Raw genomic sequence first — 27955 nt, forward strand, 5'->3', positions numbered from 1 at the left:
TTTTGAAAAGGAAGCCCGCCCCCAGATCTCTCCGCCGAAATCCTGCTCAGTCTTTGCTCCGCGACGTGCTCTCAGGCGGTTTGAACCAAAACCGCTGGCTCAGTTCACTGGGTTAAAGGTTAACTTCCCGATTTTGAAAGTCGGTGATATTTTTGAGATCCGTCCTGGGTTACTGGATGTTCACTGAGTGCTGAATGATGGCGGAGGAATCTTTTCGAATCCTGAAGAAATCACTTACACAAGGTTCCTCCAACCGAGTAAAAAGGGTCCCACACGACACGCGATTGGGACTGCGAGTCAGACACTCGGCCGCTCGCCAGAGGCGAGCGAACTACAACTCCCATCATTCCGCGCGGCGTGCTGCTCCAATCGTCAGGCACAACTGCGAGGGGCGGGGCCCATATAAACCCCTTCCTGTCTCACAAGCGTCCTTTTACCCGGCAGTCGCGCGTCGGTCGTCTTGTCTGTCTTGGGTTCTCTGTCTGCAGTGGTCCACACCCATCCTCCGCCATACCCGGCCTTAGCCTGGCTGCCACGGGCGCCGCACCTGCCGGGGCTGCCTCTAGAGGCGGCAAGATGTTGAGCGCGGCACGGAGGATCCAGGCCTACTGGCCTAGTCGGGCCGAGAGCCGGAAGGCCACGTGGTTCTCAGGCGCAGTGGAAGAAGCCGGACCCTGTGTGGGCCACGCCCTGCTCCACGCGCAGGCCCTCGCGGCCCTGTGCTGCGGTGTGACGGGTGAGTAACATGTGCAGGCGGTCGGGTGTACGGCGTTTCTGGGACTGAGTGGTTTAAGTTAGGGGAGACCACGTGCTGGGGTCAGCCAGACCTTGAATAGGCCTGTGACAGTTGCTCCGTGACCTTGGGCATGTTAACTTACCTACCTTCTCCTAAATTATCTGGCTGCACAACACATGATAAGGAAGTCACCCTGGTGGATATAAGGACAAGGTTTTTTGGAGGACAGGCTATAGTCATTCAGATCCTATTTTGAACCCCAAGGTTGTCACTTTCTCCATTGATAGGGGACTTTGGCAAATAACAAGTCTAAATCTGATGTAAGACGGGGTTGAGGAAACGATCCTGTGAAGATAAAATGAGACAAACCACTGGCACATAGTAAAAGAAGGTGGTGATCAGAACCTATAGGATGTCTGTTCTCTTTTAGTTTCCAGAATGTCCCAGTAGATGAGTCCTGACACACAGGATTTAGGTGAGTCTGAGGGTTGCAGTGTTGGTTCTGCCCTGTGACCTAGGTTCCCCACCCGCCCCGCCCCCGTGGCCCTTATCGAAGCTGCAGCTGCTTCCATATAGCTGCTGTGGTCAAAAAGGAGCCCAAAGTGACAGTTTTCCTTGACGGTCGCCGTTCTGTTTGCTGTAACTGATCTGCAACATTTCTGGAAAAGACAGTTCCCATTGTACTTGCCATTTCTCAGGTACAACCAGAGACCTTTATTAAAACTGACAACGTTTTCAGAGGCTACCGGAAGTGTTCCATTGATGGGGTCTTACATGCAAGAATAAGGCTTTTGAGAAGTGGCTGGCAGAGGCCAAGAACCAGTATGCAGATGCAGATATGGGTGGGTTAGATAGCTGTGCTGGGGAAACCCAGGGGCAAGTGGTGCAGATTGTGGTCATGCTTTGGGTCTTTGCCCTGAAAAGCTTAAGGCATCAGCCCAAAGGCAAGTCAAAAACCTTGTTCTGAAAACCAGATGAATGGAACGAGTAGGTCATTCAGGACAATGCTGTTCTCATTTTAGTTGTGCCAGAAGATTCCAGGATGACTGAAGCTAACCTTTCTGGTGAGTGAAGAGGACATGACAGGGATGGAACGAAAGCCTCAGGACCCGGTAGGTTCTCTGTGAAGAGGTAATTTGGGAGCTGCCTGGGGGGTCAGTACAGCATGTTTCCAAGGGCTGTGGCTTGTTGTGGCCATGGGATCTCCAACTGCATGCGAGAGCAACGTGGAGAGACTTTGACAGCACAGGTCAGCGTAATACCTGCAGCTGCCACTCGCCTTTCCTATAATTTCTCAGGATTTGGGCTGGAAGTCTTCCACTTGAATCCGTGTTTCCATCAAAATCACATTCTGTGTACATTAGATTTTTGGTTAGAGCTTCCACACTCTTTTGCAGGTTGCCCCCCGTTTTTTAACTGGCAGTGCCTGACACTGAAGTAACTGAAAATACCACCTTGTCACTGGAGCCGTCCTTTAGAATAAGGTAAAGTTGGGTATTGGAGACAGGCTGACCCTCCAGTTCCCTTTCCCATCAGATCTAAACCCTGGTCTTGGTGGTCGTAAAAGGAGGAATAGCAGTACTGAAACTGTGCTCGTGGTGTGTGCTGTACAGCATGTGGGCTAGTTTCGGACAAGGTTGAATTCTCTTGGAACTTTTCTCCACCCCTTAAAATGGGATAATCTTAAACGGAGACTGTGTGAAACTGGCAGTTGTATAGTAATTGCTGGCTAATATCTTTGTATTTGGGAGGGATATACCAGTAGTTTTCTTGCTTCCTAATTGGTATTTTTCTCCCCCTAAGACCTGTTGCCAGTAAAGCTGTCTTCATCTGTGCGGATCTACAGAGTTGGGTGAGTTGAAATAGCTGAAGCTTTATCACAACTTCCTACTTAGCTTGTTAGGACTCTAAACAGTGTGGCCAGTAGAGAGATACTCAGTGTGTAAAAGTCTTTATAATGTATCATTTACATCTGGCTTTCCTTGGAAGCTGTATTTATTGGCTATTCAGAACCAGATGACAAAAAATGTTTACTTTGTGACTCAGTCTGCTAGACTTGGCCTGCACCAAGGCCAAAGAGCACATCCAGAGAGTAGAATGCAGCAGCTCTAAGTCTCCACCTTGAGACTGAGGCCTGACTGTTGCTCATGCCCAGTGGTTTTGGGTAACCATGGAGTCACCCAGCCCTCTGAGTGGGAGACAATTGGGTAGAAACAGGCAGTTCTGTCTAGCTCGGTATTTTTTTCACACTGTGACTGGTCTAGGATGAAACCTAATCTGAGTGGACATCTGTGGATGATAAATGCGGATATGGGACTGAGACCAGCTCTTAAGAAAACCTGGAGGGGCACTGATTAATTGGGGCGTTACTAACACACTGGCTTATACTTCCTTTTCAGGAGAGAACCAAAAAGGCAAATGAAGAGACCAGGGATGCATTCAGGTGGAAATCGCTGTTTTGTTTTTGGTGATGCTGCTACTTGGCATATAAATGATCAATAAAAGATTCATGGATGTATATTTGTGTCAGTTTCTTGATGTTTTCAATTTATTCCTTATTCTCATTTAAATATTCCTTAAAACCCAGGATGAATTAAGAGTCTCAATCTCTGACAATTGATCTCTCAGAAAGTGATAAAATGGATCAGTTCTATAATTGCAATTACATTACTCTTGCTGAGTGAGAATTCAGGCTGAGCCCAAGACTGGTGCTTAATGATCTTTAAAGGTTACATACTCTGCCACTCCTCAGGTCTACACATAAAAATAACTAGGGAAGCGATCCTTGGCATAATCCCAGGCATTTCAGGAGGGCCCTGGTAAATGGGATTTCCTATTTGGAAAATATAGCAGAGATGTGACAGTCATCAAGATCTGGTTTGGTGATGATTGATAATCTCACAGGCTAGCTTTCTGAATTACCATTTCCTATATGTAAATAAGACTCATGCATTTAGTTTAATAGTTTATGCACTTACTTTAGTTTTAACATTTTCTTAAGAGGCGAGATTGGCACATTCATGGCACCATCTTGTACCTAGAACAGTCCAGGCCCTTTTGGTCTAGAATAAGCTGGCTCCAACACTTCGACCTTCCCAGGTGGCACGGTAGTAAGAGAATTGGCCTGCCAGTGCCAGAGGTGCTTTGCTGTCTGGGTGGGGAAAATCCCCTGAAAGAGGGAATGGCAATCTGCTCCAGTATTGCCTGAAAAATTTCATGGACAGCAAAGCCTAAACACTTCAACCATTCAAATTGAAATTTAAGTCGCTCATGGACTGTAGCCTCTCTGTTCATGGGACTTCCCAGGCAAGAGTACTGGAGTGGGCTGCCATTCCTTCTCCAGGGGATGTTCCTGACCCAGGGATCGAACCCAGGTCTCCTACATTGCAGGCAGACACTTGACCATCTGAGCCACCATTCAACTATTCAATGGGCCCTGCAATTTACTCCCTAGTTCAAACAATGAATTCCTTGCCAACAGATGTGAAGCAAATTTGTAGGGGGAAAGGAAACCTGAAAACAAGTAACAGCCCACCATTTGACACTATCCCAGCAGGTAACCACAACCTTAAATGTGAACTTTCCTAAGAAGTTGGCTTAGTAACTTATGACCCACCTTGGTTAATCATTATGTCCAGGAGTGTAGGTGACATTATGTAGATAAATGAGATTACTGTTCAAAGATGAACTTCATTCAACCCTCTTCCAACTGGTCTCTGGGTTTTCAAACTCAAATGAAGGCAGCTGTGTTAGAGGAAAAATATAATTGCAGGAATGGTTGATTACTAAAATTTTTATGAAACATTTCAAAAAAAGTCTTGCAGCAACTTTAAAAAAGGAGTCTCTTCTCTCCCTCAAGTCCATTCTGGCTTGTCCTTTGTCCTGGCTACATCATGGCAGGGATCTCTGAAGACACTGTGTCCAGAGGCTGCCAGTGACAGTCCATGAGCGCATCGTACAGCTCCTCGCTCTGCTCCATGAACTCCTTGTTGGCCTCGGTCACATCCAGCTGCGGCATGGGGTCTGGAAGAGAAGCAAGGGTGGTTCGGGGGTGCAGAGGGGCGCAGCACTCAGCAGCCACGGGACTCGGTGCCCTGCTCCCTCCTTCCTCGCCAGGGCTGCCGGCCCTGCTGCCTCTGTAGGGTTCGTGAGGATGAGAGCAGGGCAGGGGACAGTCCGCCCTCAAACAGCACAGGATCCACTTGCGTGTGGAGGCTTTCAGGAGTAAATGCTACAGCACTACACAATTCAATCCACGGCTGGCTGAATCCAAGAAGGTGAAGGAATGGAAGATAGAGAAGGCTGACTACAGTTACATGTGGATTTATGATTGAGGCTGGCAAGAGGCCCTAAGCCCTAGTGAATCAAGAAAAGAAAGTAGAAAGCGCAGTTGCTCAGTCGTGTCTGACTCTTTGTGACCCCATAGGCTGTAGCCTGCCAGGCTCCTCCGTGGGATTTCCCAGGCAAGAACACTGGAGTGGGTTGCCATTTCCTTCTCCAGGGGATCTTCCTGACCCAGGGATCGAGCCAGGGTCTCCTGCACTGCAGGCAGACTCTTTACTATGGGCTTACTTGGTGGCTCCTATGGTAAAGTTAATCAAGGGTCTAACTAACTTTACAGAATGTAACATGTAATTAGTACTCAAGTAGTTCTGGCTGTCATTCCATGTTTATTAAACACTACACATACCTGTAGCTGTCACATGTCTCAGATTTTCTGGTGTGGTCCTTTTCTGAAATTTGGGTTTGGGAAACCTGATCAAGATTACTAAATCAAGAACAAAGAATGTCTAAGGAAAGAGCCAGAGTCAAATACACAAGCTGAAGCACCAAGTTCTGTATTTAAAAATATTTTTTTCTTGATTGCAATAGTGGTATTTGTTCACCAGAAATCATGACAAAACACCTAAGAGTTTCCTTTTAAACCCCTAACAAGTAATCTATTCTTAGGAGGGAATATTACTGAGCACTGAGAATGAACCTCGGTGGCATCCAACTTGGATGAATCTCACAAATAAAATACTGAAGGAAAGAAGCAAGACAGTATACACAGCACAGCATTAAGATTCAAATACAGGCAAAACTACACCCTGCTCTTTAGGGGTGTATAGCTATGTGACAAACCTATAAAGAGAAGGAAGTTTTGTCACTGCAAAACTCAGAACAGTAGGGACTTTCCTGGTGGTCCGGTGGGTAAGACTCTGCACTCCCAAGCCTTTGATTGTGGAGATCACAACAAACTGAGGAAAATTCTTCAAGAGATGGGAATACCAGACCACCTGACCTGCCACCTGAGAAATCTGTATGCAGGTTCAGGAAGCAACAGTTAGAACCGCACATGGAACAGACTGGTTCCAAATTGGGAAAAAAGTACGTCAAGGCTGTAAACTGTCACCCTGCTTATTCAACTTCTATGCAGAGTACATCATGTGAAACGCTGAGCTGGAAGAAGCACAAGCTGTAATCAAGATTGCTGGGACAAATATCAGTAACCTCAGATATGCAGATGACACCACCCTTATGGCAGAAAGTGAAGAGGAACTAAAAAGCCTCTTAATGAAAATGAAAGAGAGTGAAAAAGTTGGCTTAAAATTCAACATTTAAGAAACTAAGAGCATGGCATCCAGTCCCATCACTTCATGGCAAATAGATGCGGAAAAATGGAAGCAGTGACAGACTTTCTTTTCTTGGCTTCAAAATCACTGCAGATGGTGACTGCAGCCATGAAATCAAAAGATGCTTGCTCCTTGGAAGAAAAGCTATGACCAACATACACAACCTATTAAAAAGCAGAGACATTACTTTGCTGACAAAGGCCCGTCTAGTCAAAGCTATGGTTTTTCCAATAGTTATGTATGGATGTGAGAGTTGGACTATAAAGAAAGCTGAGCACCAAAGAATTGATGCTTTTAAACTGTGGTGTTGGAGAAAACTCTTGAGACTCCTTTGGACTGCAAGATCAAACCAGTGAGTCCTAAGGGAAATCAGTCCTGAACATTCATTGGAAGGACTGATGCTGAAGCTCCAATACTTTAGCCACCTGATGTGAACTGCCTCATTGGAAAAGACCCTGATGCTGGGAAAGATTGAAGGCAGAAGGGGACAACAGAGGATGAGATGGTTGGATGGCATCACCAACTCAATGGACACAAGTTTGAGCAAGCTCTGGGAGTTGGTGAAGGACAGGGAAGCCTGGCGTGCTGCAGTCTATGGGGTTGCAAAGAGCTGGACACAACTGAGCGACTGAACTGAACTCCCAATGCAGGGGGCCCTGGTTTGCTCCCTGGTCAGGGAACTAGATTCCACATGCCACAACTAAAGATTGTGCTCGCTGCAACTGCCACCACTAAGACCCGGTGCAGCCAAATGAATGAGACCCCGTGAACCGCAGCACCCCAGGCTTCCCTGTCCTTCACCATCTCCCTGAGTCTGCTCAAACTCATGTCCCTTGAGTCAGTGATGCCAACCAACCATCTCATCCTCTGCTGCCCACTTCTGCTCTCAATATTTCCCAGCATCAGGGTCTTTTTCAATGCATTGGCTCTTATCAGGTGGCTAAAGTACTGGAGCTTCAGCATCAGTCCTTCCAAGGAGTATTCAGGGCTGATTTCCTTTAGGACTGACTGGTTTGATTTCCTGGCTGTCTAAGGGACTCTCAATAGTCTTATCTAGCACCACAGTTTGAAAATACCAATTCTTCAGCATTCTGTCTTCTTTATGGTCCAACTCTCACATTCGTACATGACTACTGGAAAAACCATGGCTTTGACTATATAGACCTTTGTCAGCGAAGTGCCATCTTTGCTTTTTAACACACTGCGTAGGTTTGTCACAGCTTTCCTTCCAAGAAGCCATCATCTGACTTCATGGCTGTGGTCACCATCTGCAGTGATTTTAGAGCCGAAGAAGAGGAAATCTACCACTGATTCCACTTTTTCCCCTTCTACTTGCCATGAAGTGGCAATCTGCTATCAAAGCCACTATGATAGCCAAAATGACAACTAGTAACTGTTGGTGAGAATGTGGAGAAATGGAAATGCTCCAAGCATTTTTGGACAGGTCTGGCCATTTCTCAAATGGTTAAACGGAGTTTACTATATGATCCAGCACTACACTCCCAGGTATATACTGAAGAGTACTGAAAACCTGTCCCTGAAAACTTTTCTATGTCCACACAAAAACTTACACACGTATGTTCATAACAACATTATTTGTAACAGTGAAAATGGACACAATCCAAATGTCCATCAACTGAATGGATATCCACAGAATGGAATATTATTCAACCATAAAAAGAAAGGAATGACGCATGCTGTAACACAGAGAAATCAGAAGTTAAGTCAGAGAGGCCGTTCACAAAGGACCACATATCACACATGACTCCATTTATTTAGAATGTTCAGGATACGTAAATCCAAAGTAGGTGAGTGGTTGCCAGGGACAGGATATTGGAGTGACTGCTAGTGGTTTCACAGTATTCTTCACTGGAATTAAACAGTGGTAATGGCTGTACAACTTTGTGGCTATTTTTGAAAACTACTGTGTACTTTAAAAGGGTGGATTTTATGTTATGTGAGTTACACCCTCCAAAATAAAAACCAAAAAACCTAACCGAGTTCTTACTGTATATCCTATTGTATTTCAGGAATTTTTTCATTGAGAACATTTTTCTACATCAATATTCTTAGAAAAAGACATGATTTAATAAAACAAAAATCTAATTAAAATCTTACCAATATTTAATAAATCTCCTATCATTAGATATTTATCTGTATTGATATCATTGTGGGATAAAATCTTTCAGGTAAAATTGATTTCATGCATATGAACATTTTAAGAATTCTTTGTAGAAAGATAGTATATTTTAATTTGTATTTAAGTACTAGTATTAGCAGTGTGATGGTTACATTTTGTGTCAGCTTGGTCAGGGTAGTGGTGACCAGTTGTTTGGTGAAACACCAGTCTAGACAAAGATATTCTGTAGATGTGATTCACATCTTTACAAATCAGTTGACTTTAAGTAAAGGTGATTATTCTCAATAATGTGGGTGGGCCTTAGCCAATCAATTAAAGGCCTTAAACTGAGGATTCCCAAAGTAGGAATTCTACCTCTAGGTGCTAATATAGAAATCCTGCCTGAGCCTCCAGCTTGCTGAAGCACATCACAGATTATAAATACATATATCCTTTCGGCTCTATTTCTCTGGAGAATCTTGACTAACACAAATGGTATATGCTTAAATTCTTTTCTCTTGTGGTTTATAGGCCATTTGCGCTTCTTTTGTAAACTGTTTCCAACTTTCTCAGGTACTCGTTAGAATCAGCCAGTTAGTGCTGAATCAACCAATCAGTGGTGAATCTTTTCACATATAAACTGTGCCCATTCCTGCAACCAGAGGAATCTCTCTCGTTAATTCTAATCTAAATTATGAGTTGAAGTTTTGAGCATGTACAGCAGCTCCATATGGGAACTCGAGGAAAGCAGAGCATGACCAGTCTGGCCACTCCACTCAGTGCTGGTAATGGCGTATGGGAACAGATTCGCAAAAGGCTCCAGCAAGGGCAAGCATTTCTGCTGCTGCTGTGTTTTGTTTTGGGTGTTTCTGGCTGAGCCACACAGCTCTAGGGATCTCAGTTCCTTGACCAGGGACTGAACCCGGGCCATGGTGGTGAAAGCACCTGGCACTGGACCGCCAGGGAATTCCCAAGGACAGGTATTTGGGTGTGTAGAAATGTACAGATGCACGGACAGTACAGCAGCCTTCCTCATTTGGATGACAGGGCCTGGAAGATGGCCTGCTGAACCCAAGGTACAGATGAAGAAGGATGACGTCCCTCCTGGGCCCTGTCTCTGTGCGGCTATTAGCTGAAAATGGGAGGCATTAGGGACTTCCCTGGTGGTCCAGTGGTTAGGACTCCATGCTTTCACTGCCAAAGGTGTGGGCTCAATCCCCGACTGGGGAACTAAGATCTGGCCACCAAAAAAAAAGAGGGAGGCATTGTAACTGTGGTAAAGAGCCTGAAGTCTGGGGCAAGACTGCAGGGTTCCAAGACAGTCTACCTCTTGCTATGATGTTGCAACTAAGCTGACCTTGAACACGAAATTTAATTTGTTTCCTCTTCTGTAAAATCAAGATAATTATGGTACTTACCTCAAAACCACTGTGAATGTCAAGTGAGTTAATACCTGTTTACGTGCTTAGAACAGTGCCCTGCACATAGTGAAACTTGTTGGCTGTTAATTATTTAAGCTTCAGTTTTCTTTTCTGTATAATGGGATTTATAAAAATACCTATTCATCCAAGTGTTCACAGGCAGCAGTGCCTGCAAAACTATTATAGCAGTGTTGGCTGTAATAATGGATGATGAAGAAATAGAAAAACTCTAAGGAGTTACACACAAATATGGTTATAATCAGGATAATTTCTCTAAAAAGGAAGCAAGAAAAGGCAAGAGACTAAGGCTAGAAAGACAGGGACTCCAGGTTGAACCTTGCTCCTAACTCACTGCGTGATCCTGAGAAGACCACGTGGATCTCCTGCTCACCATCCCTCTACTGGAGCTGTGTCTGCCCAGCCCACCCCTATGGTCGCTGCTGCCAGAATCAGATGACAACACGTTCAGTGTAGTGCTTTAAAACGCTATGAAGTTTGTTTTATGGCTACGGATGATGTTTCCTTTAAAGGATATTTTGCTTACAGATCACATTTTCCCTATGACCTTCTCTTGAAGAATAATTCTTAAAACAGACTTAAGATTTTAAACTCGGAGTCTTTTTGTACCTTATAATAAAGCTTTATTTACTTAGAAATCGATGTTTGATTTTACTTCTTTAAAACTTAAACCTAACATTCTGTTCAGAAATATGTTGAAAAAAATTAAAAAAAATCTTTTTATAATTTTTTCAAACCTTAGACTCCTTTAAAAGTATGAATATCTCATTTGAAAAAATATTTGTCTGAAGGTCAGCAATTACTTTGGTTTTACTTTTTCTCTGTTAAATTCAGTAAAAAATTACAACACACACTTTTAATTTTAAATAAGCAATAATGGCTATTACCATGTAGCAAAACTGGGGGGTGATTTTAGTCTCTTCCTTATACTTTACTGTATTTCCCAAACTTTCAATCCTAACTATTACTTGAAAGTGAGGAGAATATGTAATTTAAGATACATGGGGGGAGTTCCTTGGTGGTCCAGTGGTTAAGAATCTGCCTTCTAATGTAGGGGGCTCCGGTTCAATCCCTGGTCAGGGAACTAAGATTCCGTATACTGCAGGGCAACTGAGCCCACAGTGACAAAGAGCCTGCACGCTCTGGAGCCTGTGCTCTGCAACCAGAGAAAGACTGTCGGGCTCGGCAACAAAGACTCAGCGTAGCCAAAAAAAAGTATGGAAAAAATTAAAATGTGAAATTAAAAATTATTTTACAGGAATCTGACAAACTGTGCAACAAATATAAGGCCATGGAGTCTTCGGTTCAGACCTACACCCTGGGGTAGACCACCACGAGTCCAGGGAGCCTCAGGCGCCCACCTCCACCTGTCGGTCCCTGGGGTGATTTGGGACCCGCACTCCCGACTCAGGTGACATTCACATCCTACACTGAGTGAAGGGAGTCCTTTCTTACCTTCCAATGCATCATCTCCGACTTCTTCATACGTCTGCCAAGAGACCAGAGAGGTGGGTGAGAAGCACAGTGAAAGCCTGGCCCAGGACTAGGATGGCTTCTTTTTAACAAGGGGAATTAAGCTGCTGCATCTTTCCCTGTCTTTCTGAAGCACAAGCTCCTGTCCTTAACCACCCCATCCCGGAGACTCACCCAGGTCTCTAGAGGATGCGGGGCCAGACTGGCCAAATCATGGTTACCTGCATGGTGCTCTGGGTGTAGCCGTACTGGGGATAACTGTAGCTGTAGCTGCCTGTGTTCTGGTCATAGCCCCACTGGGCGTAGTAGTTCTGGTACTGCTGGTAATACTGGTTGTAGCTGTAACTGTACATTTGACTGTATTCCACTGGCTTCACACGGCTCCTTAAAGGAAGAAGGAAAAATAAACAAACAAATGAGCAAACATTTCCATAATACTATATGACCAGGACTGTTCTAAGTGCTTTACACAGACTAACTCGTTTAATCCCCACAATGGTGCTATACAGTAAATATGTAATTAATCCTATTTCACAGATGAGAAAACTGAGGTAGAGAGAGATTACATCGTTTGTCCAAAGTCACATAGTGAGTTAAGAGATTCAAACCCAGGCAGTCTGATCCCAGAACCCAGCTTTAAAGACAGGAGCTTCTGGGAATCCCTGGTGGTCCAGCGGTGGGGACTCTGCACTTTGAGTTCCACAGGCCCAGGTTCAGTCCCTGATCGGGGCACTGGGATCCTGTGGGCCACACAGAGTGGCCAAATTAAAAAAAAAAGGCACTTCCAATGGTTAGGTTTGTCTCCCTTACAAACTTTTTTAGTACTGACTTTTCCCCTTCTCAAGATCTTGGAGGGCTGTTTTTCTGCCAGCCACAAAGGCTCAGATAAACATGGCCTGGATAATCTGGATTTAGAATGATCCAAGGAGCATTTGCAAATTACAAAATCTCTTATCGCCTTTTCCCTGCAAAAACATAAGGTTAAGTGTTTCAGGAGCCTGGAACTGTAGTCCGAGATACCATCTGTGGAGTAGGTACTTGGGATTTGTTCCCATTCTTTTTTATATATGGTCTCCTACTTTAAGTCCTGCATAGCTCTATGTCAGAGCTATTATTTATTATTCCCTCTGTAAATATGAGAACACAGCCTCTGAACGGTTAAGTGATTTACCCAAGACTACACAGAGGACTGGAGCCAAATTCCAACTTTGCACCCCAACCACAACACGGTTCATACAGCACCTGCCCTGCAGACTCAAGTCTCCTATCCATCTCCCCCTTCCTGCATTCACCAACCAGGGCTGAGGCCCAAAGTCAACGGAAAGCTTTCTTCTCTGATTCCACAGCTACCCCAGTCACTGCTAACCAAAGACAATGTCAAGCGTGCAAAAGATCCACTGCTTTCAAAACCTTAAAAAACCACAGGTGATGACCTCTTCCCAGGTTCCTCGTGTGCTCAATGTCAGCTTGGTGAGGACTCAGCCTGAGCAGTTAGGCTGCATCTGACTGCCTTAGCATCACCTCCCGATGGGACGGCTCGATCAAGTCTGATGGCAGAGATTTCCTCTCCCTGCCCACTGCCAGGCTAAAAACTGCTCATGTTTGCCTCCATGACCCTACCCCCCTGACTCATGCGTCCAAGGAGTCTACCACCCTCATGACATGTTCAGGTCACTGAAGGCACAGGGCCTGGGTCTACACATTTCTGTTTCTCCACACTGGGCTTACAAGTCTGACTCTCCAAGGAAACTCTGATCACTCAATTCTTAGTGCATGAGGGCACCTCCCCAGAGGCAGGCATTAAATGCTGACAACAATGCTCAGTGAAGAAACAGATGTAACAAAATAACTGCTCTGCAGAACAGACTTTGTTTTTCTTGTTTATAGCTACAACTTCAAAGTCTAGGGCGGGGCTGCAGTTGCAGGGACTCAATTATCACTGACTGAATAAATGATGACAAAGCAGAAACGACCAAAATAGTAAACATCAGAGGAACTGCTAGACAGAATATGCAATCAAAAGAATATTCCGCAGCTATTACAAATGTTGTAATGATGACAACTATGCAACTCTATGGCAAAGTGAGTGTGTATACTGAGTAAACTGGGAAGAACAAGGGTGAACACTGTTATTGTCATTAAAAACGAATAAGCAACGAATCTACCACATGTAAACTGACCCATATGCATGCAGTGTATTACATCAGTATCTACATTTATACAGAAGCCTGAAAAGGAACCCAGAAATTATAAGCAGTCATTTAGAGTAACAAGGAACTTCTTTCTTTGCAATGTTTTCTTTAATGTTTTTACATATACAGTAGAGTTTAGAACAAATAACATTTGGAGGGGAGAATCGCTGAGGCTAAACTGCAAAGAGCCTCCAAATCTTTGCTGTCTTAAAAAACACGGCCATCTGGAAGTTCTGCCCAAAGAGTGTAACCACTTACATACTTTAACACGAAGTTTCTCAGGCTTTGTAAAGTTGACTTTTGGGTGGCAGAGGAGACCATTCTTTGTTCCGGGAGATGTCTTGTGCACTGTACAATGTTTAATAGCATACCTGGCCTGTACTCATTAGATTCGAGAGGCTTCCCTCTCCCAGTATGGGATGTGACAATCAAATTTATCTTTAGGTGTTGCCAATGTCCTCAAGTTGAGAACCACTGCTTGGGCCAAAGGATGGAAGATTCTACGCAGAGAAAAACTGTCTTATATCTGAGTATAAAACATGCTTGGATATGCACGGGAAGAAGGGTTTCCTGCCCAGAGTGACAGGTACAATAGTGATGTATATAATCTTCTATCCTGCTTACATCATTATTTTTCTTTTGGCCACAAGGCATGGCTTGTGGCAATTTCCTATATCATATTCCCTATATCATTAATTCTTAGCCACTCCCATAGCAAGGGGCACTCATAAGAGGTTTGTATGTTTCAATAGCAGCTCTACTGGGCAAAGAGCACACAAACTAAGTTTGCAGAGCCCAACTGCTTTTCCAGCATCGCTATGGCGATTCTCAGTGTGCCTGCCTCCCCCAGTCATAGCTCTCTCCTCAGCTGTAAGCTTCTGCAGGGGCAACAGTGACGCTGGCTCATCTCCAGCACCCAGCCTGGCAAATACCAGGCACTCATTACTTGTGACCTGCACTGAGTCGCCTGGCAGCCTCCCAATCAGCAAGCGGATGCCCTGATTATCAGCAACCGACGAGGCATGTCTCGGTTCCCACGCCAGCGCAGGACTCACGCTTTGGGGATGGCCACGCTCAGCCGCACTGGTTTAGACCCCAGTCCTATGGCTCCCTGGCACTCTGTCAGGGCTCGCTTCTGTTCCAGCTCATCTGTGAATTTCACAAAACCATAACCCCTGCAGGAAAAAGACACACACATACACACGCACTATTTAGATCACAAATGTGATGCAGGTAAAACCAAAGAATGGAAAAGAAGCTGAGAAGGGAGAGAGCACCCATCAAACCACATGGGCAGGCCTGAGTGCCCCACTGAACAGAGGGGTGTCACAGAGCGGTGTGACACCCCAGCACTGGAGGATCCCACTTTCAGTTCACCAACCTCCTCCATGCCATCCTGATATGGCTTCTCCCCAAACAGGAGCTTCCTTCCCGATCTACTGGAAAGTATTATTATTATTATTACAGTAGAAGCAGTAGTAGTAACAGTCACAGAAGGCCAAATATTTACGGAGCCTGCCCTGCGTGCCAGGTGCTACCCAAGGCACTGGGACTCAGCAGTCACAAGCAGACAAGGTTCCTGCTTTCCTGAACTCATATCCCCCTTGGGGATAAATGAATGACAGTTAACATTTAATGACCACTTATTATTTCCCAGGCACTATGCTGAGTATTTTCCCAGTTATCTCAATAAACTGTCCAACAACTTGATGAAGGGAGTATCCACATCTTATTGAAGGCAAAACCAAACTTCAAAGATGTTTAATGACTTGCCCAAAGTCATACCAGAAGCAGAATTCAAAGTCCAAGCTCATAACTACTACTCAGATCAAAAAAGGAATCTTTCCCGACATATAGCATATGATCTCACTTATGTGTGGAATCTAAAATATGATATAAATGAACTTACTTACAAAACAGAAAGAGACTCACAGACACAGAAAACAAACTTATGGTTAACAAAGGTGCAAGAGGGTAGAAAAAGGATAAATTAGGAGGAGTCTGAGATTAGCAGATATAAACCACTACAGATAAACGAGGTCCTACTGTATAGCACAGGGAACTATATATATTCAATATCCTGTAAAAAACGGTAACAGAGGAAAAAATATATATATAAACCCTTAAGGTCTTTCCATTTTTAAAGTAAAAATAATAAATAAAAAAGGAAATACCTATAAAGCATTTTCTATTGATTTATTTACATTACATCATTTCATCCTCACACCAACCCCCATGAGATGCAGATACTATAAATCGGTCCCATTTCACAGATGAGGAAACAGGGGCAGAGGCTCAGTAACTTGTCTGCTGCATAATCCCTGGGCAGTACTGAGGCTGGGATTTGCACCAGGCGGTTTGGCTCCAGAGCCTGAACTCTTACCACCATGGCCTCATTATCACACCCTCAGCTATGAGATACATGCTGCAACCAACAGGGTAGGCATGAATAAAAGTAAGACCTTACTTAGACACGCCTGTCTGGTCCAAAACCACCTTGCCTCCCCGACAGGAGGGGTAGACTTTGACGAAGAACTCATACAGCATGCCATCATCCACATCTGGGGTCAGATCCCCCACAAAGAGGGAGTACTCAGGGCTGAGAAGAGAGAACGAGATTCAGACACAAAGAAGAAAACTTCTGTTCTTGTGAGCTCTCTTGGCCCATTCTAGATAAACCTCTTCTGTGCCGCGTCAGAGAACAACACATCTGCTGGGCCCTTAACCTAGTCCTGCTGCTGCTGCTGCTAAGTCGCTTCAGTCGTGTCCGATTCTGTGTGACCCCATAGACGGCAGCCCACCAGGCTCCCCCGTCCCTGGGATTCTCCAGGCAGGAGTACTGGAGTGGGGTGCCATTGCCTTCTCTGAACCTAGTCGTAATTGGTTTCATTTGGCAGTCCTGGTAGAAGAGTTTTGAAAGGAGTCTCCTGCCCCAGGCCCTTCACCCACTGAATAAAGCCTATCTGGCTTCAAGCTTTACCTGAGTGCAGACCAGGGGATAAGTCAGAGATGCTCAAAAGATAAAGCCAGAGATTCTGCATTCACTGCATACTTTTAATCCAAATGGTGAAAAGTACAGGGAGCATGAGAACTAAACCTTCTCTCCTAGAGATGGGCTAACATGAAATCCCTCAACTTTCAGGACAGGGTCAGCAAAATTTTCTGTGAAGGCCGTACAGTAACTATTGTAGGCTCTCTGGGGGCACCTCTGATTTCTGTTGTCTTTTATCTGTTTCCACAATCCTTAAAAAATGAAAGGGGGGCCAGGGGGCCTTCCCTGGTGGCCCAGTAGTTAAGTTACTTAAGTAGTTAAGGTGGTCCACTTTCATTGCAGGGGGCATAGAATTGATTCCTGGTCAGGGAGCTAAGACCCCACAAGCAGAGCAGCATGGCCAAATAAATAAATAATTTAAAATACAGAGGGAATTTCCTGGCGGTCCAGTGGTTATGACTCTGTGCTCTCACTGCCGACAGCCTGGGTTTAATCCTGGTTGGGTAACTAGGATCCTGCAAACCGTGAGGCACCGCAAAAAAAAAAGTAAAAACCATTTCTAGCTTTCAGGTAATGGAGAAGGCAATGGCAACCCACTCCAGTGTTGTTGCCTGGAGAATCCCATGGATGGAGGAGCCTGGTGGGCTGCGGCCAATGGGGTCGCTAAGTCGGACACGACTGAGCAACTTCACTTTCACTTTTCGCTTTCATGCACTGGAGAAGGAAACGGCAACCCACTCCAGTGTTGTTGCCTGGAGAATCCCAGGGACGGGGGAGCCTGGTGGGCTGCTGTCTATGGGGTCACACAGAGTCGGACACGACTGCAGTGACTTAGCGAATGACAAAATTAGGTCACAGTTTGCCAACCCCCATAACAGAACAATAAACTCATTATTATTTTATTTCAAGTATGATACATATTCCTTGTATAAGATCAGAATATATAAAAGGACAAAGAAAAATAAAATACCAATAACCCAACTCAAAGGGAATCACCATGAACACCCTGATATGCATTTTTGTTCTTTTGCTTTAGCTTCTTCCTTTGAATTTATAAAAATTGGATACAACTCATTTATTTTGTTTCTAGCATTTTTTTCACTTACAGCATCTAACCAACATCTTGACATGTGAGTATTTTGCTACAACATGACACGTTAATGGATACACAATATTCCAAAAAATGAACATATTGTAACTTGAACCACTTTCCTATTATTAGATTACTTGGATTTTCCCCCAATTTTGCCGATTATATGTAGTATCTCAATGAACATTTTCTCTCTTTTTTTAAAAAACTTTTACTGGAGTTGATATACAATGTTGTGCTAACTTTAGGTGTACAGCAAAGTAAATCAGTTTATACATATATGCATATCCATTCTTTTTTATATTCTTTTCCCATATAAGCTATTACAGAGTATCAAGTAGAGCTCCCTATGCTATACAGGAGGTCCTAATTAGTCATCTATTTTATATATACTAGTGTGTACAAGTCACTCCCAACTTCCCAATTTATTCACTGCGTCCCCTTATCCCCTGGTAACCATAGGTTTATTTTCTACATCTGTGGCTCTATTTCTGTTTTATAAGTAAGTTCTTTTTAAGATTCCACAAATAAGTGATATTACACAATATCAACGAACATTTTCAAGGCTAATCTTTACACAAGCGTGCTAAGTCACTTCAGTCGTGTCCGACTCTGTGCGATTCTATGGACTGTGTAGCCCACCAGGCTTCTCTGTCCATGGGATTCTCCAGGCAAGAATATTGGAGTGGGTTGCCATGCCCTCCTCCAGATCTTTCCAACCCAGGGATCAAACCTACATCTCTTATGTCTCCTGCGCTGGCAGGCGGGTTCCTTACCTAGTGCCACCTAGGGATAATCTTTACACATATCCATGAATAAATTCTGAAAAGCAGAATTATGGGTTCAAAGGGTATAAATCTATCTAATGCCTTTGATACATTGTTCTCCACCTTTCAAAGCAATCTGAAATGCTTGATACATTTATGCTGCTACAGCAATTCTTACTGAATAAATGTCATTACCATGGGCAGTCATGGGACTAGGAGAGGGAGCAAATACAGAGAAGACAAGGGCCTTGCCATGAGCAAACTGGAAGCATCCCCCAACAGGGATGGGAGGGGTTGACCTTCAGGAGGGAAGCACTCTGGAGCCAAACTCAGCGCCCCATCCTCCTCTCTGGAAGTGACCAGTGCAGTGAACACATCTTGTCTCTATTTAGACATTTCCCAGGACTTGAAACTACCTTGTGGCTACTCTCTACTTACCTGTTATCTGGCTGTTTCCCATAAGTGGCGTAATTCAGTTTAAAACGCTTTGCCTGAAAATTTAAAAACAAACAAACTAAAACAGAGAAAGGTATTTTAAGAATCAACAATTTTTGGAAAAAAACTGAAATAAATTACCTTGGCCAAAACATCTCCCCCTCTCTAAGCCTCAGCCTTTTCTCCTGTTTAAAAGGAGGGGGATGCACGGATGACCGCTAAGGGCACTGCCAGCTCCATGGTTCTATGAGCCCAGGTGTGCCAGCGTGGTGCAGCTGTAAGCTAAGTAACTGTGGGAAGAGCAGAATGCAACTCTCTTGAAACGTGTCCTCACAGCTGCCAGCCTGTTCTACTTTGTCAATCAAGCAAGAGGTCTAGAGGTTCAAGTCTTCTGTGAAGGGAGGCAGCGGTGCAAAGTGGAAAGGGCATGGGTTTTAGAGGCAACCAATCTTCGGTCTGCATCCTGGCTCTGCCACTTACTACCTGTGTTGCCTTGGGCAAGTTATTCCATCTCCCTGAGCTTCAGTTTCCTGGTCTGTCAAAGATAACAATGTCTACTGTTTAGGGTTGTTATAGGATTAAATAAAATATATGGTAGGGATTCAACAAATGACAGTCATTCATGGTAACAAAAATGGCAACATTATCATTATCTAAGTGTCCTTACAGGTGTGGCTCCTGGAAGGGGCTTCCCGTTGATTTTATGTAAACACTTCTCAGCTGTGGCCAAATCTGCGAATTCTACAAAGCAGTAGCCAGCCGGGATCCTGGAGCGAAAACAGAAAAAGGGAATGGTTAAAGATCTGATACCCAGGCACTTTGACAATGATCGTGTGGCTAAGACTCTGAGCTCCCAATGCACCTGGTCAGAGAACTAGATCCTATATGCCACAACTAAGTATTTGCATGCAGCAACTAAAACCAGGTACAGCCAAATAAATAAATATATTTAAAAAGGAGTGGTGAGGGAAGGTTCAAGAGGGAGGGGAGACAGGATATATGTTTAATTATGGCTGATTCAAGTTGTTGTATGGCAGAAACCAACACAAAACTGTAAAGCAAGTTTCCTCCTATGAAAAAATTAAAAAAAAAAAAAAGAGTAATTCAAGCTTTCACAGGCAGACAGACACACACGTACACACAAGATGTGATACCTAGATGAGAGACTAAGTCTGGGCTGGAGGGCAGGAAAAAATGTTTTTCTCATAACAGCCCATATTATTTTTGTTCCATGCTGTACTCCAGTTCAGAATTTATAGACCTGAGTATAAGTATTGCCCATCCAGGGCAGTACCAGACTCATTTAGTAAATCATTTATTCATGTACTGTATCGCCTATGAAGAACTCTTGCCAAAAACGTTTCCTCGGACTTCCCTGGTGGTCCAGTGGCTAAGACTCCAAGCTCCCAGGCAGGGGGCGTGGGTTCCATCCTCCCAGTTGCCACAACTAAGAGTTCGAATGCCACAGCTAAAGACCCTGCACAACTGAAGACTGAAGAAGATCTCGTGTGCCCTAAGACCTAGCACAGCCGAAAAATAAAAATATTCCTATGCAACCCAAGCAAACCTTCAGATCTAATGTCCAGCTTACAGGAAATATTAGGAACAGAACAAATAAAACACTATGATCAGATCAGATCAGTTTCTCAGTCGTGTCCGACTCTTTGCGACCCCATGAATTGCAGTACGCCAGGCCTCCCTGTCCACCACCAACTCCCGGATTTCACTCAGACTCATGTCCATCGAGTCAGTGATGCCATCCAGCCATCTCATCCTCTGTCATCCCCTTCTCCTCTTGCCCCCAATCCCTCCCAGCATCAGAGTCTTTTCCAATGAGTCAACTCTTCGCATGAGGTGGCCAAAGTACTGGAGTTTCAGCTTTAGCATCATTCCTTCCAAAGAAATCCCAGGGCTGATCTTCTTCAGAATGGACTGGTTGGATCTCCTTGCAGTCCAAGGGACTCTCAAGAGTCTTCTCCAACACCACAGTTCAAAAGCATCAATTCTTCGGCGCTCAACCTTCACAGTCCAACTCTCACATCCATACATGACCACTGGAAAAACCATACCCTTGACTAGACGGACCTTTGTTGGCAAAGTAATGTCTCTGCATTTGAATATGCTATCTAGGTTGGTCATAACTTTCCTTCCAAGGAGTAAGCGTCTTTTAATTTCATGGCTGCAGTCACCATCTGCAGTGATTCTGGAGCCCAGAAAAATAAAGTCTGACACTGTTTCCACTGTTTCCCCATCTATTTCCCATGAAGTGATGGGACCAGATGCCATGATCTTCGTTTTCTGAATGTGGAGCTTTAAGCCAACTTTTTCACTCTCCACTTTCACCTTCATCAAGAGGCTTTTTAGTTCCTCTTCACTTTCTGCCATAAGGGTGGTGTCATCTGCATATCTGAGGTTACTGATATTTCTCCCGGCAATCTTGATTCCAGCTTGTGTTTCTTCCAGCCCAGCGTTTCTCATGATGTACTCTGCATATAAGTTAAATAAACTGGGTGACAATATACAGCCTTGACGTACTCCTTTTCCTATTTGGAACCAGTCTGTTGTTCCATATCCAGTTCTAACTGTTGCTTCCTGACCTGCATACAGGTTTCTCAAGAGGCAGGTCAGGTGGTCTGGTATTCCCATCTCTTGAAGCATTTTCCACAGTTTATTGTGATCCACACAGTCAAAGGCTTTGGCACAGTCAATAAAGCAGAAATAGATGTTTTTCTGGAACTCTCTTGCTTTTTCCATGATCCAGTGGATGTTGGCAATTTGATCTCTGGTTCCTCTTCCTTTTCTAAAACCAGCTTGAACATCAGGAAGTTCACGGTTCATGTATTGCTGAAGCCTGGCTTGGAGAATTTTAAGCATTACTTTACTAGTGTGTGAGATGAGTGCAATTGTGCGGTAGTTTGAGCACTCTTTGGCATTGCCTTTCTTTGGGATTGGAATGAAAACTGACCTTTTCCAGTCCTGTGGCCACTGCTGAGTTTTCCAAATTTGCTGGCAAGGAAACAAATCCAGAATTTAGGACCAGAATCCAGAACGTAGAACCTAATGTAAGACAATCTTACCTCTTCAAAAAGTCGTTATTCTGAGAAAAGAAAGAAGTGGGCATTTCTACATTAAAAAGAGACAAATGCAATACAGGATCTGATCTCTGACTGGATCCTAATTCATTAAAAAACAATACTCAAATATTTAGAAACGTTGTAATGCCTATAATTTACTTTCATGTGGTTCAGCAAAAAGAAAACATCAATCTCCTTAAATCTCTATAGACACTTAGATAAGGAGAATATAGCAACATATTAACAATTTTTGAAATTAGGTGGTGGTTATATGAGTGTACATTGTACTTTTTGTAAATTTAAATTTTTTGTAATTTAAAAAGTTTTTTTGATAACCTACCACCAGCCAGGCAGATACAGAGTTGAAGAACATGGCACCTGACCTTAAGAAACTTAAAATCTAGTTGGACAAAGTAAATCCACAGACCAGACCTAATTGGGGGAATATGTGTGAGTTTCCTGGTGGTCTATTTTTAAAGCATTACTAAGGGACATAAGGGACTTTATTTTTCTGGGCTCCAAAAATCACTGCAAATGGTGACTGCAGCCATGAAATTAAAAGACGCTTACTCCTTGGAAGGAAAGTTATGACCAACCTAGACAGCATATTAAAAAGCACAGACATTACTTTGTCAACAAAGGTCCATCTAGTCAAAGCTATGGTTTTTCCAGTAGTCATGTATGGATGTGAAAGTTGGACTATAAAGAAAGCTGAGTGCTGAAAAATTGATGCTTTTGAACTGTGGTGTTGGAGAAGACTGGAGAGTCCCTTGGACTCCAAGGAGATGCAACCAGTCCATCCTAAAGGAGATCAGTCCTGGGTGTTCATTGGAAGGACTGATGTTGAAGCTGAAACTCCAATACTCTGGCCACCTGATGCGGAGAGCTGACTCATGTGGCTAGATCCTCTGATATTCCTTCCTCCTAAGAGATTTATACCGAAATCAGTTTTACTTAACAGCATTCTTAAATCTATCACCAGTGAAATAAATCAGACTTTTCTGGAACTATGATACTCAGTTCAAATAACATTATGGACACCAAGCCAAAAGATATGGGCAAGGGAAGTACCAGAGCCCAGGGATCTAAGAACACAGTCTATGAGCTCCATAAATGTTAATGCTTAGAAGAACGGTGGGGCAAATCTGTGTTTTCTGTCTTGTGTGTGCTAGAATTTAAGCCAATGTAAAGACCATCACCAGTAAGAGCTGACTGTTACCGAGCGGTCACTATAGGCCAAGCACTGTGCTCACCACTTCACATGCACCATCTCATCTAATTGTCACAGAAAAACTCCATGAGAGAAGCAAACTACTGCTCCCATTTAGATGTGGAGACTGAGATTCAGGATTATACAATACTCCTTAAACTACACAGCTGCTGCTGCTGCTGCTACTGCTGCTAAGTCGCTTCAGTCATGTCTGACTTTGTGCGACCCCATAGACAGCAGCCCACCAGGCTCCCCCATCCCTGGGATTCTCCAGGCAAGAACACTGGTGTGGGTTGCCATTTCCTTCCCCAATGCATGAAAGTGAAAAGTGAAAGTGAAGTCGCTCAGTCGTGCCCCACTCTTAGCGACCCCATGGACTGCAGCCTACCCGGCTTCTCCGTCCATGGGATTTTCCAGGCAAGAGTATTGGAGTGGGGTGCCATTGCCTTCTCCGAAACTACACAGCTGGTATTTGCCAAAGGCTGGACTTGAGTTCAGGATAATCTGACCATATTCTTTCCCCAGCAGTTTATTGTGAAAAATTCCAAACATAAAAATTAAAAGAGCTGCCATAGCAAACACCCTTATATATATATATATATATATATATATATATATATATACATACACACACACACACATACACACATCCACCACTTTTTAAAAAATATTTACTTTACCAAATGACAATCCATCCACATCCTTACCCATTTATCATCTTTTTTTGTTTTTGTTGATATTTTTTCTTATTTTTTTTAAATAATGAAAGTATGATAACATTTACAGGAGATGGAAAATACAGGTACATCCTTATTTTCTGATACATTTCAAAGTAAGTTGCAGATATTGGTACATTTTTCTCAATTATTTTAACACGCTTATTATTAGAGTTCAATTACTGCATAGTTTTTTCCTTTTAAGTTACATACAATGAAATGCACAAATTCTTCTAGATGCTGAGTTATTTCCACCACAGATTAATTTTGTGTATTTTAGAACTGACTCAGTGGAAACATCCTGATGCTGGGAAAGACTGAAAGGCAAAAGGAAAAGAGGGTGGCAGAGGATAAGATGGCTAGATAGAATCACCAACTCAAAGGACATGAACTTAAGCAAACTCCAGAAATTTTAAGTCATATACTGTATACGTATACCATACATATACATAAACTGTATGTGTATACCAGTCACATACTGTATGACTATACCAGTATTTACGTATCTACCTATTTAGATACCTGGACTGCAGTTTGGGGCCATTGTCCCACATGCTATCGGGCTTCCCAGGTGGCACAGTGGTAAAGAATCCGCCTGCCGATGCAGGAGATGCAAGAGATTCGAGTTTGATCCTGGGCCTGGAAGATCCCCTGGAGTAGGAAATGGCAACCCACTCCTGCATTCTTGTTGGGAAAATTCCGTAGGCAGAGAAGCCACCAAGAGTCGGACACAACTGAGGGACTGAGCTCGCACGCATGCACACGCGTGCACACACACACACACTCACACAAAATGTGCTATACATATTCAAGTCCTTTTCATGCTAGTTACACGTTTTCATTTCTCTTGAGTAAATACCTAAGACTAGACTTGCTAAGGAGAAGGCAATGGCACCCCACTCCAATACTCTTGCCTGGAAAATCCCATGGACGGAGGAGCCTGGTGGGCTGCAGTCCATGGGGTCACAAAGAGTCGGACATGACTGAGCGACTTCACTTTCACTTTTCACTTTCATGCATTGGAGAAGGAAATGGCAACCCACCCAGTGTTCTTGCCTGGAGAATCCCAGGGACAGGGAAGCCTGGTGGGCTGCAGTCTATGGGGTTGCACAGAGTCGGACACTACTGAAGCGACTTAGCAGCAGCAGCAGCAGCAGACTTGCTAAGGCAGATGTACTGAAGATATATGGACTTCCTGGTGGTCCAGTGGTTAAGAATCCACCTACCGATGCAGGGGACACAGGTTCCATTTCTGTTCAGGGAAGATCCCACATGCCTCAGAGCAATTAAGCCTGTGTGCCACAACTCCTGAAGTCCACGTGAATAGAGCCCCTGCTCTGCAACGAGAAGCCACTGCAATGAGAAGCCTACACACTAGAGCGCAGCCCCCACTCACAGCAGCTAGAGAAAGCCGGTGCTCAGCAACAAAGACCCAGTGCAGCCAAAAATCAAGTTGTTGGTTTTTTTTTTTAAGGAAAAAAATAAAAAAGATACTGCCAGATACTTGTCCCCAGTGGCTGTAACATTTTCTAGTCCCACCAGTGATGGAAGAGATGTGGTTATTTCACATGCAACTGTATTCTTTTTCTTTGCTGAATTAAAAAAATTGTCATTAAGGATTACATTACATTGAAAAAGGTTATAGCAACTCACTCTAGTATTCTTCCCTGGAGAATCCCACAGACAGAGGAGACTGGTGGGCTAGTCCATGGGGTTGTAGAGTCAGGCACGACTGAGCACGCACACAGTTACATAAAATGTTATCATTTCAGCTATTTTTTAACTGTACAGTTCTGTGGTATTAAGTATTTTGCAACCAATCACTACATTGTTAAGCACTATGCTTTACTGTGCATTACTTTTTCTTGGGTCTTATTTTTTCCCTGTATTTTGTTCCTTGTTTTTAATTTACATTTATTTACAGTATTCTCACAAGGCACTTCAAAGTCTTTGTCATATGAGGCACAGTGCACATGTAATATGTATGTTGGTGCCACCATAAAAAACAGCTAGGGTTTAGTAATCAATGGTTGCTATTTCTGGTTTAGTCGCTAAGTCATGTCCTACTCTTTTGTGACCCCATGGATTATAGCCCGCCAGGCTCCTCTGTTCATGGGATTTCCCAGGCATATGGAAGTTGGTTGCCATTTCCTATTCCAGGGGATAGTCCTGACCCAGAGATTGAACCCGAGTCTCCTGCACTGGCAGGAAGATTCTTTACCACTCAGTCACCAGGGAAGCCCAATGGCAGGAAAGGATGATTCCAATTCTTAATAAAGATTAAAATGTGAGAACCTATGTCAGTGTTCTGGAAAGTATTACAAAATGTATTTTCATGCCAGTAGCTGATTTATCAGGGTTTGCTGTCTGTAAGAATAAGAAAGTACCTGTTTACCAAATAGCCAAAGACTAGGCTGCACTTCCTATCTCCCATCATTTTTCAACTGACTGATGCTTTAGCAAGCTGCTTTAGTACTCGGCACAGAGTAGATACTCACTAAATACTGTCTTTTTTTTTTGCCTATGTGAAAGTATTCTTCACATTTTGTTTTGTGTAGGTATTTACTGTCTCATTCCCCTATTCGAAAGTAGTAAAATCCATGAGAAGAGGGACTATTTCTGGGTTATTTCAGCCATGTGTCCAGGAAATCTAGAACAGTGGCACATAGGTAGTGTTTCACATGAGAGTTAAGGGTACTCATGAACTTGGAGAACACAGCTGAATTAGAGTCCTGGCTTCTCATTTAAAAGCTGTGTAAATTTAAGACAGCTATTAAGCTTCTCTAATAACAGTACTTAGCTCAGAGGTTTTTGTGATTTTAAAGTGCTTATTACCTAGCAGATCATAATCTATTTATATTTACCAAGCATATACCATATGCCAGACATTGTGGTAAACCTTGACCGTGAATTAATGGCACTTAATCCTCACCAGGACTCTATGAGGTAGGTGCTTTCATTATGTCTATTTTTACAGACAAGAGGGAGAGATTAAGTCACTTGCTCAAAGTCACACACAGCAGACAAGAGCTTTCAAACCCAGACTGCCTCAAGTCATCTGTACACCACCAAATGTTAACATCATTATGACAACTATTACTAGAGGTCAAAGCCCTGACCCTCCGCGATGTTAACTTTCTCTTGAATGACACACGCGGCGAGATCTATAAAGTAGAACTATAAAGTAGAACGAAGACTGAAGTAAGAGGACAAACCCAGTGAGGCGGTTTCGGATAATTTTGACGCTCATCACTGTCTCCCCCATGGTAGCAAAGGCTCTGGAGATGAAGTTCTCATCCATGTAGGGCTCCAGCTGCGTAAACACAAGAGCAGAGCGGGTCGGGCCACATCCAGACTCCTTGCTTCCCGGATCCGGAGCCCCTCCGCCCTCAGCCCGGGGTGGGCTGCACGCTGCTGGCGGGCGGGAGTGGGGTTGGGGGTGCGGGGGAAGAGGTTTCCATGCGCAGAATGATTTGAACCCCTGCGTTCCCGGTCCCTCGCCTTCTTTTCCTTTAAATGTGCTCCTTTGTAGAAGCCGCCCCCCTTGGATGGAGGAATCCATCCCTCCAGTCCCAGAACCAGGGGCGCTCTTCAACCCTTAGGATTCCTCCTATTCTAACCGCCCCCAAACCCTCCTTTTCCCCTCCGCGAACCCAGGCGGGACCCCCAAGACCCCTCCCCCTCCGAGTCAGCCCCCTTCACCTACACGCTGGGACTGAATTGGGCGTCACCTAAAAGAACTGCCCCTCTCCAAGCACTTCCACCCTTTGAGGACCCTTCCCCTAAGTCTTGGCCCCCTCGGTACCTAAATAACTGGGACTCGCGCCGGCGTCGCGTAAAAGAACTCCCCTACCCATTCACGTCCACCCTTCTGGAGATTCGAGGGCCCTCCCCCCTCGGCCCCTTTCTTCCTCGCGACGCTAACATTCCTGCGCCACAGACCCAGGAAGCCGCCCTCACTCACGTCGCCCATCCACAGGCTGGCCGCCATGCCCGCGGCCCCGCCGGGACTCTGTGGGCTCCCAGAGCTGGCGCGGACGCGGGAGCCACCGAACCGGGACCTCCACGGAGCATGCGCCTCGACCGCCTTCTGCGCA

General features: G+C 44.2%; 1 protein-coding gene, 1 long non-coding RNA gene and 4 other non-coding genes across 9 annotated transcripts; 5 read left to right on the forward strand and 1 right to left on the reverse strand.

Annotated features, from left to right (window-relative positions):
* The first annotated feature begins 34 nt into the window (after positions 1-34).
* On the forward strand, positions 35-3254 carry LOC113877947. 2 transcript variants are annotated; one of them, XR_003506869.1, is made up of 6 exons: positions 35-736; positions 1167-1211; positions 1759-1848; positions 2134-2220; positions 2540-2588; positions 3136-3254. It is a non-coding gene; the product is annotated as an uncharacterized LOC113877947 (long non-coding RNA). The 2 variants fall into 2 exon arrangements; XR_003506870.1 differs by lacking the exon at positions 1167-1211.
* On the forward strand, positions 1276-1410 carry LOC113881651. Its single transcript, XR_003508117.1, has one exon. It is a non-coding gene; the product is annotated as a small nucleolar RNA SNORA16B/SNORA16A family (small nucleolar RNA).
* On the forward strand, positions 1898-2028 carry LOC113881682. The gene has a single exon (XR_003508121.1). It is a non-coding gene; the product is annotated as a small nucleolar RNA SNORA44 (small nucleolar RNA).
* Positions 2248-2373, forward strand: LOC113881733. The gene has a single exon (XR_003508135.1). It is a non-coding gene; the product is annotated as a small nucleolar RNA SNORA61 (small nucleolar RNA).
* LOC113881787 lies at positions 2991-3064 on the forward strand. Its single transcript, XR_003508165.1, has one exon. It is a non-coding gene; the product is annotated as a small nucleolar RNA SNORD99 (small nucleolar RNA).
* On the reverse strand, positions 3253-27946 carry TRNAU1AP (tRNA selenocysteine 1 associated protein 1). 3 transcript variants are annotated; one of them, XM_027518616.1, is made up of 9 exons: positions 27823-27939; positions 27074-27171; positions 19526-19625; positions 18862-18914; positions 16042-16173; positions 14630-14749; positions 11604-11766; positions 11365-11398; positions 3253-4759 (listed from the first exon to the last, which is right to left on the reverse strand). In XM_027518616.1, the coding sequence occupies exons 1-9, from the start codon at positions 27847-27849 to the stop codon at positions 4623-4625; spliced, it is 864 nt and encodes a 287-aa protein (XP_027374417.1). In that variant the 5' UTR covers positions 27850-27939; the 3' UTR covers positions 3253-4622. The 3 variants fall into 3 exon arrangements, with proteins under 3 accessions (XP_027374417.1, XP_027374427.1, XP_027374436.1); XM_027518626.1 differs by lacking the exon at positions 27823-27939 and adding an exon at positions 27664-27682; XM_027518635.1 differs by lacking the exon at positions 14630-14749 and having other exon boundaries at positions 27823-27946.
* Positions 27947-27955: the final 9 nt, after the last annotated feature.

The sequence above is a fragment of the Bos indicus x Bos taurus genome, chromosome 2 (assembly GCF_003369695.1).
Source record: "Bos indicus x Bos taurus breed Angus x Brahman F1 hybrid chromosome 2, Bos_hybrid_MaternalHap_v2.0, whole genome shotgun sequence".
Taxonomy (NCBI): Eukaryota; Metazoa; Chordata; class Mammalia; order Artiodactyla; family Bovidae; genus Bos; species Bos indicus x Bos taurus.

Excerpts from the sequence above, each read along its gene's own strand:
- TRNAU1AP (XM_027518616.1), bottom strand. The coding sequence starts at position 27,849 with ATGGCGGCCAGCCTGTGGATGGGCGAC. Across the intron at positions 27,172-27,822 it reads CCAGCCTGTGGATGGGCGAC|CTGGAGCCCTACATGGATGA; the intron begins GTGAGTGAGGGC and ends GTGTTTACGCAG. Across the intron at positions 18,915-19,525 it reads CCCTTCCAGGAGCCACACCT|GCAAAGCGTTTTAAACTGAA; the intron begins GTAAGGACACTT and ends TTAAATTTTCAG.